Genomic DNA, 18210 nt, shown 5'->3' on the forward strand with positions numbered 1-18210 from the left:
CTGGGAGCTTCTCATGACGTTCATTTGGGAACAGGAACCACCTAAAATGTGTCTACTACAGCCCTTTGGTTCCTCCATTTCCCCTGGTGCCTTCCTGCCAGCAGGAACATGCCTCAGATAAGAAGGAAACCCACAAATAAGTATTTCCATTCACACTTCAGCCTTGTTCCAAACAGACCCCCAAGTTCTCCCTTCCCAGCAGAGCACTGTCACAGGGCCACTGCAGGTCCTGTTTTATTCAGCCTTGCACATTGCTGGTTATTTTTATTTCTCTCTTACTGTAAGCCATGTGAATGACTGAATGGATAAAACACAACCTAAAGCCTCGCAGCTCTGGGTTGTGTTTGGTTTTGTTATTTTAATCCCAGCACATTTTTTCCTACTGTGTAGTCCAAAGTGATTTTTTTTCAAATGATTTAACATGTGATTTGGGGATCAGCTGGAATTATCTCCCCACAATCAAATGAAAGGAACTGTGAATGCTGAAACATTGTTTACAGGGTTGGTCACCAAAGTTTACCATTGCAGAGGCTTCATTTACTGTATTTGTAATCAACTGTACATCATTTTTCTTTATAATCTGAGTGCAGATGACCAAGTGCAATTCTGAAGTGTGAATGTTGGATTTGTAAGTATTGGAAGCTCTCTGCCAACAAAAGAGATAAAAGGACTTGAGCACTTCATGTCTGGCTGCCTGATGCAGGCTCAGGAAGTGTCACCTGTGTGAGGTGGGGATCTGCAGCTCCTTCAACAAAAAGTCCTGTCTGGGAGTTAATTCTTCCTGCCAGTGGTGAGGGATGAGCCCAGGGCCGGGTCAGGAGGATTTGTGCTGGTCCCGTTTTTCTGGGAGGAGGGAATGCCCCACTCTGCCCATCCCATCCCTGGGCAGGTGAATTGTGCCACGTCCCTTGGTGCCACCACCATCACTTGGGGCTCTGGGACAGAGCCTGGGCCACTTCCCCTGGGGGTGGATGCTCTCACCATGGGCACAGTGCAGCTACAGCCCCTCTGCCTGTGTAATAAACGAAAGGCTCAGACTTTCCAAGAAAGTCAACTTTGTTTTATTAAAACAAAAACCACAGGAAGCAGGAGCCCAGGATAAGCCCACTCCACAAACCAGACAAAGCACTGACTGTGCAGTGGACAGGGTGTTTTCTCAGGAACCCAAATTGTGTCAAAAAGTCCCAGGTTCTGAGCACCCAGGGATTTTATAGTCTCTAGTGCGTTTTGATAGGTGTGCTTCTCAATCCTCACCTTGATTGCTCTTCTCAGCCGTTGGCTGGTCCTTACCAAGGTGCAATCCTGACCAGTCGTTTTGAAATACTCAGATCTCACAGGCTAACTCGTCTTCCAATTATTGTTCAACTTGTTGACCTCACCCCATTCAGTAATGTTCCAGAAGGTTCTTTTCATTCAACCAACGGAGCACCCATCAGTTCTCCTAATGGCCACACACCTGGATGGCAGAACTGCCTACCCACATCCTGCTTGCAATATACCATCAAAAATTCCCATAGAACCGTTCATTTAACAATTCATAACTTTGTAACAACTAATTAACAACCCAGAACCTAATTGTATTAACCATCCTTCAAACATTAACTAATTTATAACACCTGCACCTGCCCTTTCTCACCCCTCTCCCCACATCCTTCCCTGCCAAAACCAGCAGCAGCAGCGAGGGGCACCTGCAGCCTGTTCTGGGGAGCCCCCAGGTTCCTGGCTCACAGTCTGGAAAGTCCCCCAGCAGCATCTCCTTCCTCCCAAGGGGGGAACTGGGGTGTCCATATCTGCCCCGTGCCCCGGGAGCTGCTGTCTGTGCTGGGGATGGTGCCCATCCTCACCCTCTGCCTGCTGGGCAGCTCTGCCCTGCTCCTCAGCACCACACCCGGGGCTCAAGGTAAGGCAGAGCAGCAGCTCTGCTCCTCTGGGGCCTTCCTCCCGCGGCCCTCCTCTTCCTCAGCGCTGCTCCTCTCCTCGCTGAGCCCTGTGCTTTTCTCTGGAGGGAAATGGGAGCCCTGCACTGGTCCCAGGTGGAGCTGGGCATCACAGAGTCTGCGAGCTCCTCTGCTGATGGCAGAGACTCTCTGGGGTGATCAGAGCCACGGCTGGCACCCCCAGCCCAGGCTGGCACCCCCCACCCAGCCCCCTGGCAGCACAGAACCCTGGGGTGCAGCCGGGTCAGCCCTGGACTGCCCTGGCAGTGAGTCCCCGCCTCAGATCGGGCTCTAGGAGGGATTTCAGAGCCTGCAGAAGGGCCAGGAAAGGCTCTTGACCTCCCTGGGTGGTTGACATGAGATGCAGGACACCCAGATTTTGTCAGCTGAGGTTGCAGCAGGGCCCCCCAGGAGCACGGGGAGGGTCCTGCAGCCCCAGGGACCCCCAGCCCAGCTGCAGCCAGCGGTGCATGGCACTGCCCGTGGGCTCCAGGCTGCACAGACAGGCTGCACACGGCAGGAGCCCTGCGAGCCGTGCAGGTGAACATCTCCCTTCTCTCCTCTTCCCAGCTGTCTATTGCCACTTACCACGTGTCCAGTATGGGACCGTGTCCCCTTGGAGTATTTACTACAGGGTATGGGAAACTGTGACCTTCACCTGCAACCCGGGGTACACCCTGCAGGGTCCCCGCAGCAGCACCTGCCGAGCTGGCTCCAGGTGGGACCCCCCTCTGCCAAAGTGCAAAAAGGGTGAGTGTCCCGCGGGGAAAGCTCCCTCTTGTGTCCTCAGTGGAAAGGCAAAACCGGGGTGGATCTGTCCTGGCTTCGCTTCTCCGAGCAGTGCTGCCGGCTGGGCTGGCAGAGAGACAGAAACAGCTCCGGTGGAACACGCTGGGGTGGGGCACGGGGATGGCTGTGCCCTGTCTGGGGCTCCGAGAGGGATGGGGAGAAGTTGACCCCGTGGGATGGCAGGATCTGAATCCCAGGGGGATTCCTGACGCTGCTGCTGGGCAGAGGTGGGCTCACCTTCATTGTGAAATGGAAAATAATCACAACTTCTCACTGCTCTTGCTGCTTCCACGTCAATGTGGGTCCCTGTAAAACCCTGTAGTGTCCCTGCAGTCCTGTCGGGACTGCCATCGCTGCCAGTAATTTCTCTCAGGCAGCTGCACCTTTAGTGAACTAAAGCCTTGATCCAGCAAACAGAACAGAGCAGAATTCAGGATATCAGCCTGGCATTACCGGAGCTGTCCCAGCAGCACACAAAGCACAAAAAGCAGAGCCACAGGATGATTTCTCTCCCTCCGCAGAGGTGACATGTCCTCGGGCACCGAGCATCGCCAATGGGTGGCACAGCGGGCGCTCCTCGAGCAGGGTTTCCCGGGGGGTGACCGTGTCCTACAGCTGCAAGGAGGGCTTCGAGCTGCTGGGCAATGTGTCCATCACCTGCACGGACTCCGGGCTCTGGAGCCGGCCCCTGCCCCGCTGCCAAGGTGTGTGGGTGCCTCACCCCTGGGCTGGGGGGTGCAGGAGGGGTCTGGGGGTGCTGTAGGGTCCTGGCAGTGAGCAGAGGGGAGGGAGGGCTCTGTGTGTGCAGGGGCCAGCTCATGCAGTGAAGTTGAGAGGACGCTGTCGCTGTTCCCACAGCCATCGGCTGCCAGGTACCCGAGGTGCAGAACGGGAAGGTCCACAACCTACAGAGCACCTACAGAGCTGGGGAGACTCTGCACTTTGACTGTGACCTTGGCTATGCAGCAGAGGGCTCCGATGAGGCTCGGTGCCAGCCCGGGGGCACCTGGGACCCACCTGTGCTCGTGTGCCACAGGGGTGAGTGTGGCTGCTGCTCAGGAGCAGGGGTTCAGGCAGGAATGGGGGTTCAGGCACGGATTTAACCCATCCGTGCAGCATCACTCTGGCTGCCTTCCCCTTGTTCCCCGTTCTCTCGCTGAGTTAAATTTCTCATCTCCCTCTCGCAGTCCGGCCGTGCCCGATGCCTCCAGAGGTCGCCAATGGAAATCACAACGGCGGGAACAAAGCGTATTTTAGCTCTGGAATGTCTGTAAGGTACACCTGCAATCCTGGCTATTACCTGGTTGGAGATGCCGCTGTGTCCTGTAAAGTATCGGGGAACTGGAGCCAGCCCCGCCCTCGCTGTGAAGGTGAGCCTGGGCTCTGTCCCCTCAGGGGACAAACTCTGGTGTGGCTCTGGGCACAGGGGACACCCTCACCAAATCCACTGAGACATTCAGTGAGAGACTGAATTCCATTTTAATGCAATATATGGGTTTCTGATACGTAAAGAACAAGCTACATCCACGAATCCAGAGGCAGCCCCCTCCTCCCTGTGCTGCAGTCACAGCCTGGCTTCAGCACACCCAGGGATGTGACAGTGCTGGGACCAGGCACGGGCATGGAGGGGACACAGTTTCTATGGGGAGACCAGCTGAGTTTAAATGAATCATTTCCGTACTCTTTGTCCAGAAAAATCAGAGCAGAGACAGGACACCCAAAGGCTGCAGCTGGCAGTACTTGGGGTTCGAGCCCTCTGTCCTCCCAGAGTTTGACAGGCTGCAGGGTGGGGTTGGGCAGGTTCTCCAAAATCACCTCTCCCAAACTCTCATGAGGTTTTCCCCTCCCTCCGCAGAGGTGACATGTCCTCGGGCACCGAGCATCGCCAATGGGTGGCACAGCGGGCGCTCCTCGAGCAGGGTTTCCCGGGGGGTGACCGTGTCCTACAGCTGCAAGGAGGGCTTCGAGCTGCTGGGCAATGTGTCCATCACCTGCACGGACTCCGGGCTCTGGAGCCGGCCCCTGCCCCGCTGCCAAGGTGTGTGGGTGCCTCACCCCTGGGCTGGGGGGTGCAGGAGGGGTCTGGGGGTGCTGTAGGGTCCTGGCAGTGAGCAGAGGGGAGGGAGGGCTCTGTGTGTGCAGGGGCCAGCTCATGCAGTGAAGCTGAAAGGACGCTGTCGCTGTTCCCACAGCCATCGGCTGCCAGGTACCCGAGGTGCAGAACGGGAAGGTCCACAACCTACAGAGCACCTACAGAGCTGGGGAGACTCTGCGCTATTTCTGTGATGCTGGTTACACCACAGAGGGCTCCGATGAGGCTCGGTGCCAGCCCGGGGGCACCTGGGACCCACCTGTGCTCGTGTGCCACAGGGGTGAGTGTGGCTGCTGCTCAGGAGCAGGGGTTCAGGCAGGAATGGGGGTTCAGGCACAGATTTAACCCATCCGTGCAGCATCACTCTGGCTGCCTTCCCCTTGTTCCCCGTTCTCTCGCTGAGTTAAATTTCTCATCTCCCTCTCGCAGTCCGGCCGTGCCCGATGCCTCCAGAGGTCGCCAATGGAAATCACAACGGCGGGAACAAAGCGTATTTTACCTCTGGAATGTCTGTAAGGTACACCTGCAATCCTGGCTATTACCTGGTTGGAGATGCCGCTGTGTCCTGTAAAGTATCGGGGAACTGGAGCCAGCCCCGCCCTCGCTGTGAAGGTGAGCCTGGGCTCTGTCCCCTCAGGGGACAAACTCTGGTGTGGCTCTGGGCACAGGGGACACTCTCACCAGTGCAAAGAGATCCTCCAAGAGAGTTAATTCCATCTAAAGTGTCTCGTGGAATCAATTAAAGTCAAGCCCTCCTATGGCTGGGGAGGTTTGTGTGGACATCACGCTGATTTTGTTGTTGCAATATGAACAATTTGTGCTTTTGTGCTTGATTTTCCTCTGACTCCTGCACACCCTCATTCCCAGGGACTGTCTGCATCAATCCAACCGTAGAGAATGGAAGGCAAATTGGTGGCCAGGGACCTCTCTCTGCACCCGGGCAGTCGGTGACATTTCGGTGCCAGGATGGGTACAGCCTGCAGGGCAGTGCCAGCGTGTCCTGCCAGCAGGATGGCAGCTGGCAGCCCCCTGCTCCCGAGTGTCACAGAGCCCTGCCTTACCAGAACTCCTCCCGCAGGCCTCCAGGTACATGGCAGAACTGCCTCGGGGTACAAGGCTGTTTTGTATCTTCTAATCCTGTTTAAAACATGTTGTTAAACTTTTTGAGGGGAAGATTTAAGCCTACCCTGGGAATAAGAACCTAATCTTCTGCAATCCTTTTGGAAAACGTGTTTATTAATGGCTATATTAATAAAAATACACGTTTTTACAAGGCAAACCAAACCCCTTTCCTCCTAACAGTGCTCTTTGTGTGCCTGCCCCCCATGTGCCTGTCCTGCCTGCTTCTCACCTCTCTTTTCTCTCTCACTAGGTGCTTGTGATCCTCCCACAAGGTTACAGTTTGCTGAGCTAAATGAGGAGCATAGAAATGCCATTGGTTTTTCTGTTGGGAAGACCGTGCAATACACTTGCCGCCCTGGATATGCTAAAGTCCCAGGAATGTCACCTACTATTACATGCCTTGAGAGCGGAGTGTGGTCAGAAGCACTAGAGTTCTGTAAAAGTGAATAGCTCCTTGCTTTGGTGTTCGTTGTTGCAGGAGGATCAGGTCCCAGGTTCTGTCCATGCTGCCAAAACCTTGATGTGATTCTGAATATGTGACTAGTAAAGCCATGTAACTCTTTGTTGTTGGAAACTCGTGTTGGGAATGTGTGGGCAGGGGACTGGAGGAATAATTGCATATTTTGTACTGGGGTGTAGAGAGACAGGAGCCTGAATTAAGGGTGTTTTCCTTTCCCAGGGAAACAGTGCAGTCACCCTGGTGAGCCTATGAATGGCAAGATTATTTCCCAGTCAGATTTCCAGCTTGGGTCTACAGTGGTTTACAGCTGTGAAGAAGGGTAAGTCCTGGTTTGGAGATGGATTAGGTGAGTGTCCCCTTGTTTAATTCCTTTTCATTCACTCCCAGTAAATGGATTCTGTACAGAAGCCCCCGTGCCAGGTTCTGTACCTACAGAGCACATGAGGGGCTCACCATTGTGCCTATACACATAAATATTGGGAAATGGGTCAGGAGAGCAAGGAAGGAACCTCCCGTTCAGGGCCACAGGGCAGATCCCCCATCCCAGGTGCTGGGGAGGAGCAATAACTGCAACTGAATGAATGACCAATCCTTTTCACACCAGGCACAGGTTAATTGGACAACCCAGCAGACACTGTAAGATCTTTAGGGGACGAGTTGCATGGAGTGGGGACGTTCCCATCTGTCAGCGTGAGTAGCTCGTGGCTCTGGGGGTTTGCATGGATCTGGGAAATATTTTCCACCAGAGACTTCCACAGCTTTCCAATCAAAGCTTTCACAGGCAATTTCTCTGCTCTGTAGGGAGGAAAATTATCAGAATGTTTGGAATTCATAAGAAAGCAGTCTGGAAAGGGTACAAGATCCCAAATTTTATGGGATTATGGAAAGCAACACTTGAGCTGGAGCTTTTCCAGCAGTGCTTGAGTGTCCTGCTGCTGACTGACACCACTGCAGGAGAGGAGGGGAATACAGGTTCAGCTTGGGGGTTGTTTTGTCAGACCCAGAGAGACCAAGGGTCAGTCCTAGGGAGAGACAGAGCATTGAGCCAGGGCCAGCAGTGACCCCAAATTCCATCCCATGGGCTTGCTCCCTCTCTGCAAGCACTGGTGAGTGCCCAGGAGCTGCTGTGCTGCTCCTCAGCAATTCCACCTGGAGGTTTCTCTGCTGATCAGGTAGTGTGGCTGAGCAGGGGACAGTTTCATACGAAGAAAGAAATATTTGCTGGTACATTCTGGGGTTTTAAAGCATTTCTCAGATTCTCCAGGGAGGTGTGAGGCACAGGTGACACACGGACTGTGCCTGTTGCACATCCTGGCAGCAGGATTTGACACAAGTGATGCAAAATAAGTATTTGATTTCTTATTTCTTAAAAAGTAGAAAAGGCAAAGCATGCAGGTGTTTCCTCCACAGAGCTTTGATTGCTGCTCTGCCTTCTACCTGCCAGGGGGGTGGGTGGGGACCTGGGAGCTCCCTTCATTCCATCTCTAGAACAAGTGTTTGTGCCTCACAAACTGAGGATGCCAGGTGCTTTGGGTGCTGCTGTAGAACTGACACACCTTGTTCTGCACCTCCGCACAGGCATCCCTTGCGAGCCCCCTCCCGACATCCCCAACGGGAAGCACACGGGGAGGCTGCAGGACGAGTTCCACTACGGCAGCTCGGTGACCTACACGTGTAACGCCGGCTTCCCTCTGCACGGGGAGCCCTCCATCCACTGCACCACCCGTGACGGCTACAACGGCGTGTGGAGCGAGCCCCTGCCCGCCTGCGGAGGTGGGGCTGGGCTGCATCAGCCTGCAGGGACCCTCCCAGAGACCCTCCCAGCACTGCTGCTCCGTGCTGGGAAACACTGGCAAACTCCAGCCGGGTGGAATTCTTGCCCTGGCATTTGCAAGGGCGGAGCAGGGGAGGCTGGAGGGGCCACCCTGCTGCCCCGGGATCCCCTTTCCCCTTGGAGATGTTTGATATTGCAGGATGCAGGCATAGCATCATCTCTAGGAAAATGATTTTCAGGCTTGTGTCTTAAAATTGCAATCCTTGGTGGTTTCACAGCTGCACAGTTCTGCCTGAGGGCCTGTTTTGAGCACCTGCACATTTTTATTTTTTTTTTTTTTCCAGCGGCGAATTGCCCTGTCCCACAGATCCAGAATGGGAGGATCGTGGCTCCCAGGTCTGCCTACTCACACAGGGACACGGTGACCTTTGAATGCGACCCAGGCTATGCCATTCGTGGCCACAGAGAGGTCCAGTGCCAACCAAACAACACCTGGGAGCCGCCTGTGCCAGTCTGCCAGCAGGGCAAGTGTCCCAACAGGGCATTAACCCTCTCCTGCCCTCCCAAATCCACTTTTTCTGGCTCTTTAACACCCAGGCTGTGTCTCTCTCCTGGCAGCTGGCTGCAGAGCCCCTGCCAGGCTGGGCTTTGCCGAGCTGAAGGAGCCCTACAGGAACCAGACGGTGTTTCCCGAGGGGAGCAGGGTGGAATACGAGTGCCAGCCTGGCTACACGCAGCTGCTGGGGGTGTCACCAGCAGTCACCTGCCTCAGCAACCAGACGTGGTCTGCAGCGCTGGAGTTCTGTAAAAGTACGTCCTGCAAGTGCTGGACACCTCAAGCGTGAGGCTTGGCTGCTTTTCCAGCTTTTCCAGCTTTTCCAGCTTTTTTTGTGGGTGTCTCTGGCTGCTCCCTGTGGCTGGGATGGGAGCAGAGCTCAGGGCTGACAGAGGCTGGCATTCCCTTCCAGGAAAGCAGTGTCCCACCCCAGGGAACCCAGAGAATGGCAGAGCTGTTGTCCTGACAGATCTCCTCTTCGGATCCAAAATCAATTACATTTGTGACAAAGGGTGAGTCCTGCCCCGGTGAGAGTGAAGTGGATTTTCAGCTTTACACAACCCAGTTGCCAAGTCAGAACTCTTGGCTGCCACTTGCAAGGGTTTTAAAGAAATCTCAAGAAAATCTCGCTGTTAAATTAATTAATGCTTCTGTGTGGTCCAGGTACAAGCTGGTGGGAGGCTCGCACAGAATTTGTGAGGTCTCTGGCAGAGATGTCTCGTGGAGTGGGGATCCTCCTGTCTGCCAGCGTAAGTAGGCCACCACAACAGGCCCTTGGAGATGCTTTACAGGATAAAGTGGAACTTCCTTCAAGCCAAAGGTTTTGTTGTCACCGAATGTGTAAAATATTTCCTTTTTTTTTTTTGTTTTTCATTTTGTTTTGGATATGCTTCTGAAAATGGTTTAAAAAGTATTTCGTTTGTTCTGGTCCAAACTGGGAAGAAACATGAATATTTTAAACTGCCTGTTAGTGGGTAAGTATTTCTCACTGGCCAGCCTCTCCCTCTGTGTCACCGATGGTTAAGGAAAGGGAGGTGAGGATTGTCCCAGCATCTCCAGATACGGGCAGCAAGGAAGTGACTCACAGGGGTCACGTGTGATTTTTTTTTTCCATGTAAAGTTTGTTCCTGGAGAATTCAGGTCGTTGCGTCACTGCTGAGGTGGTTTCCTGTCCATCAGTGCCCTCCCTGGGCAGTGCTGACCGTGCCCTTTCCTGCCCACAGGTATCACCTGTGCTGCCCCTCCTGCCATCCCCCAGGGCACACACAGCGGGGGCTCCAGGGCCAGCTTCTCCTTCGGGGACGTGGTCACCTACACCTGTGCCTCGGGGCTGACCCCAGCTGGAAACACCTCCCTGTCCTGCACCTCTGTGGATGGGGAGCATGGCACGTGGAGTGGGGCAGTGCCACGGTGCCAAGGTACAGCTCGGGGTGTGCCCACAGCCAGATCTGACTGTTCCTGGCACAAGGGGCGTGGGGGGACAGCTCACACTCTTCTGACTTCATTTATTATTTATTTATTTATTTATTTATTCAGTTCCTCATTAATTTATATTTAATTTTTATTAATTTTTATTAATTTTTATTTATATTTATTTTTTTTATTCTTATTTTAATTTATTTTTCTTTTAATTTATTTTTCTTTTTATTTATTTTTATTTTTATTTATTTTTATTTTTATTTATTTTTATTATTTATTTACTCACAGCAGTTAATGTCAGCGTTCAAAGCAACCCGGAGGATTTACAGTTTTCTTAATCGTTTTCCTACGCATGAAATGCTTATTTGAGCAGCGTTTTGGTATAACAGCTTTTTCTTTTTGTTGCTGATGGGAAAGTACTATTATTGCTTCAGTTTTCCTTACAATTTAATTTGATGTATTGCTCCTGACAAAGCTCTAAAAAGCAGGATGCTGGTCTCTGATGGAGAAACGAGCTAAGGAAAGCTCCTGGAAAAGTTTATCACCTTGTCCCGAGTGACTGCCCTTGTGCTGTCTCCCTCCTTTGTTTGCAGAAGGTTGGATTGTTGGTGATTTTCCTTGCCCTGTCCTTATTTCTCACGTGCCTCTCCCTGTCCCTGGCAGAGGTGTGGTGTCCTGCCCCCCCCAGCATTGCCAACGGGCGCCACGGTGCCAGCCCCGGTGCCAGGCACAGCCCGGGCTCGCTGGTTCTCTACTCGTGTGCCGAGGGTTATTCCATGCTGGGGAACGCCTCCATCCGCTGCACGGCCAAGGGAACCTGGAGCCGGCCCCAGCCCCGCTGCCAAGGTGTGCTCCTGTCACCTCCCCTGCCTGTCCCCCGGGCTCTTTCCTCCTTCTTGGCTCTTGGTTTAATCACTGCACCCAAATCCCCGCGGAGAGGCAGAGCCCAGAGGCGCCCCATGTGCCTCTCTGTGTTTCCCTTTCTGTTCCTACTGGGTACAAACGCTCAGGAGCAGCTGAATAATGATATTTTGTGTAAGAGCAAGAGTCAGCAATGCTGAAATGCCCGTTGATGGCAAGGCTCAGCAGCAGGTGCTGTCCCTGCTCAGTGCCCCTCCACATCCAGGATGGGTTTCACATCCCCAGCTCTTCTCACCCTCCTGCTCTTCCCTTCCAGCAATTGGCTGCACCAGGCCAGAAATCGAGAATGGAAAAGCCTCTGGGTTGGAGACCACCTTCATGCTGGAGGACTCTGTTTTCTTCGAGTGCAACCTCGGTTATGCCTTGAAGGGCTCTCAAGAGTCTCAGTGCCAGTTTGGGGGCAAGTGGCACCCTCCTGTCCCCACCTGTGAGAAGTGTAAGTGCAAATGAGGGCAGGGTGGTTCAGCTGATTCCTGAACCTCTGTGTAGAGGAAAAGGGGCTGCTCTCAAGGGCTGGGAAGGAAAAACGTGCACGTCCCCATCCTGCCATCCTCTTAATCCCCATTCAAAGTTAAAGGGCTGCCTGACCCTACAGGGGGGGTTTGTGGTGCCAGCTCTTGGCTAGCTGAGACTTTTTCCTCTCCTTGCAGTGCCACCATGTCCTTCCCCTCCAGTGATCAGAAATGGCCAGCACGACAGCAAGGGTGTGAGGGAGTTCTTCCCTGGCATGTCAGTGAAGTACCACTGTGACCCTGGGTACGTCCTCACTGGAAAAACCACGGTTTCCTGTTTGCCCTCGGGAGTCTGGAGCATCCCTTACCCCCTGTGTGAAGGTGAGCTGGAAATGCTGTTACCCACAGTGGGGAGGAGAGCGCTGTGCTCACACAGCTCCCAAAACCAGGGGAGGATCCCTCTGCTCTGGCAGCTGCTCCCCAACCCCGAGCTCTGCTGCTTTTTTTCCTCCCAGCGATCACCTGCAGCAGCCCCAGGATCAAGGACGGGGAGGTGGCAGAGGGCCAGAGGGCTGTGTACCACCCGGGGGACAACGTCACCTTCCAGTGCCACCCGGGCTTCGTGCTGAGGGGCAGCCGTGGGGCCGAGTGCCAGCCCGACAGCAGCTGGGTGCCCGCTGTGCCCACCTGCCAGCCAGGTGAGCCAGCTGTGAGGGGCTTTGCTGAGGTGCCAGCTCTGGGTACAACCCTAAATCTCTGCTCCTGCCCTGCAGTGCTGCTCTGCCCGCCGCCCCCCGTCATTGCCCACGCCACGCTCAGCGCCCAGCCAGGGACCAACTTCAGCAGTGGCACCTCCGTGAGCTACAGCTGCCAGCCTGGCTACTCCCTGCTCGGGGACCCCTCGCTCCTGTGCACGGCCTGGGGCAACTGGAGCCTTCCCTACCCACGCTGTGCAGGTGGGATTGCCTCAGCATCCATCCCGTGCCAGGCTGAGCATCAATTCAATGCCAGGCTGAGCATCCATCCCGTGCCAGGCTGAGCATCCATCCCGTGCCAGGCTGAGCATCCATTCAATGCCAGGCTGAGCATCCATCCCGTGCCAGGCTGAGCATCCATTCAATGCCAGGCTCAGCATCCATCCCGTGCCAGACTCAGCATCCATCCCATGCCAGGCTGAGCATCCATCCCGTGCCAGGCTGAGCACCCATCCCGTGCCAGGCTCACCCTGGATCAGGCAAACCTGCCAGCCTGCACGGTTGCATGGTGTAGGCAGAACCACACGCAGGAGCTGTGCTCGCTGTGGTGGCACTGGGAGTGAGCTGGTGGCATTGCTCAAGTTTCCCAAAAGGAGAGAGGCTTAGATGTTCTAAATATTGAAATGAAAGATTTCTGTACTCTACAGCCCAGAGTTGTGTGAAGGCAGGAGTTTTTTCAAGACCATATAAATGAGGTGCCTGTGTCCCTTACATGCTGAGTGTTATTTGAGGCAGACAAATGTCAGGCTACATAGAAGATGCTTTAATAACTCGGGGTTTAACAGTGCCTGTCAATGCACCTGTTTCTCTTTAGCTGCATTTCACAGCCAAGGACATTTTCCTCATGCCCATTTTGTTTCTTGGCAGCCGGTTGTGACACACCAACGTCGCTGCTGTTTGCTGAGCTAAGCAAGGAATATGAAAATCAGACTGAGTTTCCTGTTGGGATGACTGTGAACTACACTTGTCGACCTGGATACGTGGAACAGCCACAGATATCACCAACTATCACATGTCTTGAAAATCTAACGTGGTCTGAAGCCCAGGAGTTTTGCAAAAGTAATTTTGCAGCTGCTTCTAATTTGTTTAAATTGTTGTGCACTGAAGCTTTGTAATTTCTCCTTTACCATTCCCTCTTCTGGAGGGTTTGGGCAGACTCCTGAAAATAGTGATTCTTTTCCTATGACACTGAGTTAAAGAAGCTTCAAACCAGCTCATCAACCCCCTGCCATGAGCAGGGACTCCTTCCACTATCCCAGGGTGCTCCAAGCCCAACGTCCAGCCTGGCCTTGGGCACTGCCAGGGATCCAGGAGCAGTCACAGCTGCTCTGGGCACCCTGTGCCAGCCCTGCCCACCCTCCCAGGGAGGAATTCTTTCCCAATATCCCATCCATCTCTGCCCTTTGGCAGTGGGAAGCCATTCCTGTCACTCCATCCCAGCTCTCTTGGAGCCCCTTTAGGCACCAGAAGAGGCTCTAAGGTCTCCCTGGAGCCTTTTCTTCAGGCTGAACAACCCCAGCTTTCCCCAGCCTGTCCCAGTGTCACAGCCCTGCCCTTTGCTCAGTTTTGTTTTGTCCTCTCTCTTCAGTGCTGCAATGCCCTTCACCTCCAAATATTGACAAAGGAAACCACGACAGCCAGGACTTGGAGGTTTTTCCCACCGGGATGGTTGTGAACTACAGCTGTGACCCTGGCTACAGCCTCCTGGGACAGGCATCCATCCACTGCACCGACTCTGGCAACTGGAGCCTCCCCCTCCCTCAGTGTGCAGGTACACCGTGGTTCTAGGCTTGGAGTTATGGAATTCCTGCCTGTAGGACTCATCCTCACCCTTCCCAAAATCCTGACTCCTTTACCCTCCCCCCCCACCTTTTTTTTTTTTTTTAACCCATTCTGCACAACAATTTTCAGCTCTACACACTCAAAATACATTTTGAAACAACTTTTGTGTTGACATCCCTGTTTCTCTCTGGTTTTTTTTTTTTGCCCCTGGCAGGTGGCTGTGGTGCACCTCCAAACCTGACCTTTGCTGAGCTAACCAGGGAATACAGAAACCAGCTGGAATTTGCAGTTGGGGACACCGTGCGCTACAGCTGCCGGCTGGGACACTCGAGACGCCCCGGGGTGCCCCAAACTCTGACTTGCCTCCAAAACCACACGTGGTCTGAAGCCCTAGAGTTCTGTAAAAGTGAATAGCTCCATCCCTTTGGTGTTGGTTGTTGGAAATTGTCTGTTTTGCGGGTTTCTTAGAGCGATTTTTTGAAGGAAGGGTTCTTACATGGCTTTACTAGTCACATGGTCTGGGCCGATTTGGGCCTTTTCAAAATCTCATTTTTATTGGTGTCAGAACTTGGACAGAACCTTAAGATGCCTTCTCATAGTGTGTTACACAGCCTCAAGAGAGGGGTTTAAACTCAGCCTTGTTCTTTCCCAGGGAAGCAATGTAGCCACCCAGACCCCCCCAGGAATGGCAGAGTTGTTGTTCTCACAGATCTCCTTTTTGGGTCCACCGTGAACCACACGTGTGATAAAGGGTGAGTCCCACACTGACTCTGTGTCTGAGCTTGGTCTTGGGTAAAGGAGCACAGCCCACTCCTCTGCACTGTTCTCCCACAGCACACCTGAACTGGAATTTTGGTTCCAATTTCGCCATAGTTGCCTGCTCAGGAAAGGCAGAATTGTCTCATTTTTCCCTCCTGTGCTCAATAGATTAATTTGCAAACCAGTTTCAGTTTTCCTTCTCAGATGGCCTGGAGCAGGAGCTGAGAGTGGCAGCAAGGAGGCTCCAGCCCTCTGGAAATCCTGATTTAGTACCTGCCCAGTCTAACCCAGAGTTTTTGGGGTCAGTGTTGCTCCTCTTGGATCTGGGAAGAAGGAACTTGGTGTCCTTCATCCCCACGGGTCAAACCAGCAGAGAGACCTTGGTGATCAGCTGGGAGCTGCAGAAGGAAACCTCTGGGGAGGGCAAAACCCAAGCTGAAGGACTTGGTGTGAGCTGATAATTCTCTCTCTGTACCCCCAGGTACAGACTGGTTGGACAGCCCCTCAGGAGATGTGAGGTTTTGGGACGAGATGTTGCCTGGACTGGTCTGCCTCCCGTCTGTCAGAGTAAGTAGGTCACCTCTAGATCGGGGCCAGAATTGCCACATTAAGTCCTTAAAATTAAAAACTACTTCCATTAAATAAATAGAATTAAAGGAATAAGACTATTTAAGCATCAGATTCCTCTGGGAAAGTTTTTTTTTTTTAATGCTTGCATATTTGTTTTCTCCTAAAAATCTTCCAGATGTAAAGCTTTGATCTGTCACAGCAATGCAGACTGAAGAGCTGTGAGATGCCTGCAGGGACTTGTCCCTTTTGTTTCACAACCATAAATAAGAAATCAAGTCAAAAATGCGTTTTGTAGTAGAAGAGTGGTATTTTGAGTACGATTGAAATGGAATTTTCCAAATCCTGTACTGTTATCCAAAGCACAAGCCTGTTTTGCAGGGGTTGATCATTGCAATTAGTTTTTTCTTCAGCTGTAATTGCTTTGGAAGGCACGAGGTTGGGATAGTAAAGCATTCATGAGAATGACAGTACTGACAGATTTCTACCCCATTTCACCTATTTATTAGAATATATTCACACTATTCTGTTTATGGGCACTAAACTGTTTATATATTTAATACTGTGGTACCTTTGAGGTACCTAAAATAACTAAAACCCCTCAGTTGTTGGAATTTTTCTTACCTGAGCCTCTAAGTGGTACCTGTGAAACGCTCTGAGCACACTGAGAGGGGACTTTAGGATGTGCTCATTACAGCACACACACATTTTTGTGTCCCTAAATAGGAATTTCTCTTTCAGGGGTGCTGTGCCCGGTCCCACAGATCCGGAATGGGAGGGTGACTGTCCCCAAGCCCCGCTACACCTACAGGGACTTTGTCACCTTCAGGTGCCGCCGAGGCTTCACCCTGAGGGGCCACCCCACGTCCCAGTGCCAAGGGGACAGGAGGTGGCACCCACCCCTCCCTGTCTGTGAGCAGGGTAAGGATCAGCTCAGCCTTGCTGGGATTGCACATTCCTCCTCATTTCTCCTGCCCACTCGTTGAAACCAAAGCCGGTTTTATTTTTCCTGTTTGCTCCGATTACTTAAAGGAGAAACCAGAAATTTTTCCTTTCATTTATGCCTCTCTTCACACGCAGGAGATGAGCCAGGGCTTGGGTAAAGCTGTAAGTATTGGCATGATTTGCACTTTCTCACACTGCTTGTTGCAATCCATAATCCACATTCTCCTCATTCCCTGGAAGTGAGGGATTTGGTAGCTGCAGGTCACTGACTATCAAAGAGCAGTGAATTTTTCCTTGGAAATGTAACACCAGGACGATGGGAAATGAAGGTAAAATCTGCGCATTTTATTTGCTCAACCATGTTTTTAAACTCTTCATGCTGCATTTAGATGGAGTGGCAGAACGTTTTCACCACCCTGATACCACAACAAAGCCAGGTAGGTCTCTTAGCTGAAGAGGCAAGATTTAATTTACTAATCACCAACTCCTCCTCCCAACCCGTCCTGCTTTTTTGAGGGAATTTTGCAGAGGGTTGGGCAGGGCTGTTGGGGGGGAGCATTCAGCCTTCCCCAGCTGCTCAGAAGTTTTCCCTCTTGCCCCTCTGAGCTCTGTTTTGATCTGCACGTCTCTTGTTTTCAGTGCTGCGTTGCTCCAAGCCTGCAACTATCACCCACGGGTCTTTCCTTGGCCCAGCAAAAGCAGTTTTTACTCCGGGAACATCTGTGAACTACATCTGTGAGCCTGGCTTCTCCCTCCTGGGGACAGCATCCATTTATTGCACAGCGTCTGGAGCCTGGAGCCACCCCCCTCCCGTCTGTCAAGGTGTGTTTTGGCTGCAGAGTGTGAAGAACAAAGGATATTTAACAAGCCTTGCCTTAGGGGAAGGTTTGTAGCGGGTCTAAATCTGAGTACAGAATGTGTGATAAGAACAAGCTCAGGTTTTCTGAACCTGCTGGAGTTAGAGGGGTCTGGGAGCCGAGTTCAGGGGAAGAAATTCAAAGGGAACAGTCGGGGCTGCAGGGGGACAGCCCCTCAGTCCCTCCCTGGCCACCTTCAGCATCCAGATGTTTGTGTCTCCCTGACTGCCCAGCTGTGGAGTGTCTGCAGCCTCCAAACATCCCCAACGGGAAGGTGAGAGGCAGCACCGCAGCCACCTTTGCCTCCGGAGCCGCGGTCTCCTACAGCTGCAATCCTGGATTTGCACTGCTTGGGAATGCTTTCATCAACTGCACGGAGTCGGGATCCTGGAGCCAGCCCCTCCCGCAGTGCAAAGGTGAGTCTGTTTCTCCGAATAATCTGTTTAATAATCACTGAATAATTTGTTTCTGTGCTTCCTTGGAATCCCACGTGGGACTGAGGCATTGCCCCAGCTCTGCAGCACAAGGAAATGAATTATTCTGCGGAATGGCAATTAATTCCTGGCTACACTCAGAAGGAGTTCAAGAGCAATGTCCTAAATAACCCACAGCTGTATTTTTTTTTTTTTAGATTTTGTGTTCCCTCTTTTTATTGCTTCCAATTTCAGAGATCCGATGTGAATTTCCGGATGTCCAAGGTATTAAAAAAGCCATTAAAGGAAATACTTATCGCCCTGGGGCTAACATCACTCTTGAATGTGACGATGGTTACGTGCTGGAAGGCATCAGTCACATCCAGTGCCAAGAGGATTTCAGCTGGGACCCACCCGTGCCAGCCTGTAAACTGAGTGAGTGGAACGTAAAACAAAGCACAAACAGAAACATGCAAATGCATTCTGGACATGCAAATATCTGTATTGTTGCGAAGAGGAAGTTTGCAAGGGTGTGGTTCTGAGAAATCTGGTGCTGTGGGTCTCAGCGGTGAGACATTGGCATGAGGAAGATGTGGCTGCTCCTGGATCC

At 52.5% G+C, this 18210-nt stretch overlaps 1 protein-coding gene across 1 annotated transcript in view; it reads left to right on the forward strand.

The window, feature by feature from the left end:
* The window catches only part of LOC106850902 (complement receptor type 1-like), a 49079-nt gene that overhangs the window by 15193 nt on the left and 15676 nt on the right, over nt 1-18210 (forward strand). The window contains exons 11-42 of the mRNA XM_088180207.1: nt 1769-1900; nt 2508-2687; nt 3248-3430; nt 3585-3764; nt 3914-4134; nt 4419-4512; nt 4582-4764; nt 4919-5098; nt 5248-5430; nt 5686-5904; nt 6191-6382; nt 6620-6719; nt 7005-7090; nt 7979-8173; nt 8793-8984; nt 9143-9242; nt 9394-9479; nt 9954-10148; nt 10813-10995; nt 11327-11506; nt 11721-11903; nt 12038-12220; nt 12296-12478; nt 13866-14048; nt 14274-14465; nt 14712-14811; nt 15300-15385; nt 16127-16306; nt 16720-16767; nt 16970-17152; nt 17421-17603; nt 17856-18035. Coding sequence (XP_088036333.1) covers nt 1769-1900; nt 2508-2687; nt 3248-3430; nt 3585-3764; nt 3914-4134; nt 4419-4512; nt 4582-4764; nt 4919-5098; nt 5248-5430; nt 5686-5904; nt 6191-6382; nt 6620-6719; nt 7005-7090; nt 7979-8173; nt 8793-8984; nt 9143-9242; nt 9394-9479; nt 9954-10148; nt 10813-10995; nt 11327-11506; nt 11721-11903; nt 12038-12220; nt 12296-12478; nt 13866-14048; nt 14274-14465; nt 14712-14811; nt 15300-15385; nt 16127-16306; nt 16720-16767; nt 16970-17152; nt 17421-17603; nt 17856-18035 — 5148 coding nt within the window. The remainder of the gene's footprint in view (nt 1-1768; nt 1901-2507; nt 2688-3247; nt 3431-3584; nt 3765-3913; nt 4135-4418; nt 4513-4581; nt 4765-4918; nt 5099-5247; nt 5431-5685; nt 5905-6190; nt 6383-6619; nt 6720-7004; nt 7091-7978; nt 8174-8792; nt 8985-9142; nt 9243-9393; nt 9480-9953; nt 10149-10812; nt 10996-11326; nt 11507-11720; nt 11904-12037; nt 12221-12295; nt 12479-13865; nt 14049-14273; nt 14466-14711; nt 14812-15299; nt 15386-16126; nt 16307-16719; nt 16768-16969; nt 17153-17420; nt 17604-17855; nt 18036-18210) is intronic.

The sequence above is a fragment of the Sturnus vulgaris genome, chromosome 29 (genome assembly GCF_052056855.1).
Source record: "Sturnus vulgaris isolate bStuVul1 chromosome 29, bStuVul1.hap1, whole genome shotgun sequence".
In the NCBI taxonomy this organism is placed as follows: Eukaryota; Metazoa; Chordata; class Aves; order Passeriformes; family Sturnidae; genus Sturnus; species Sturnus vulgaris.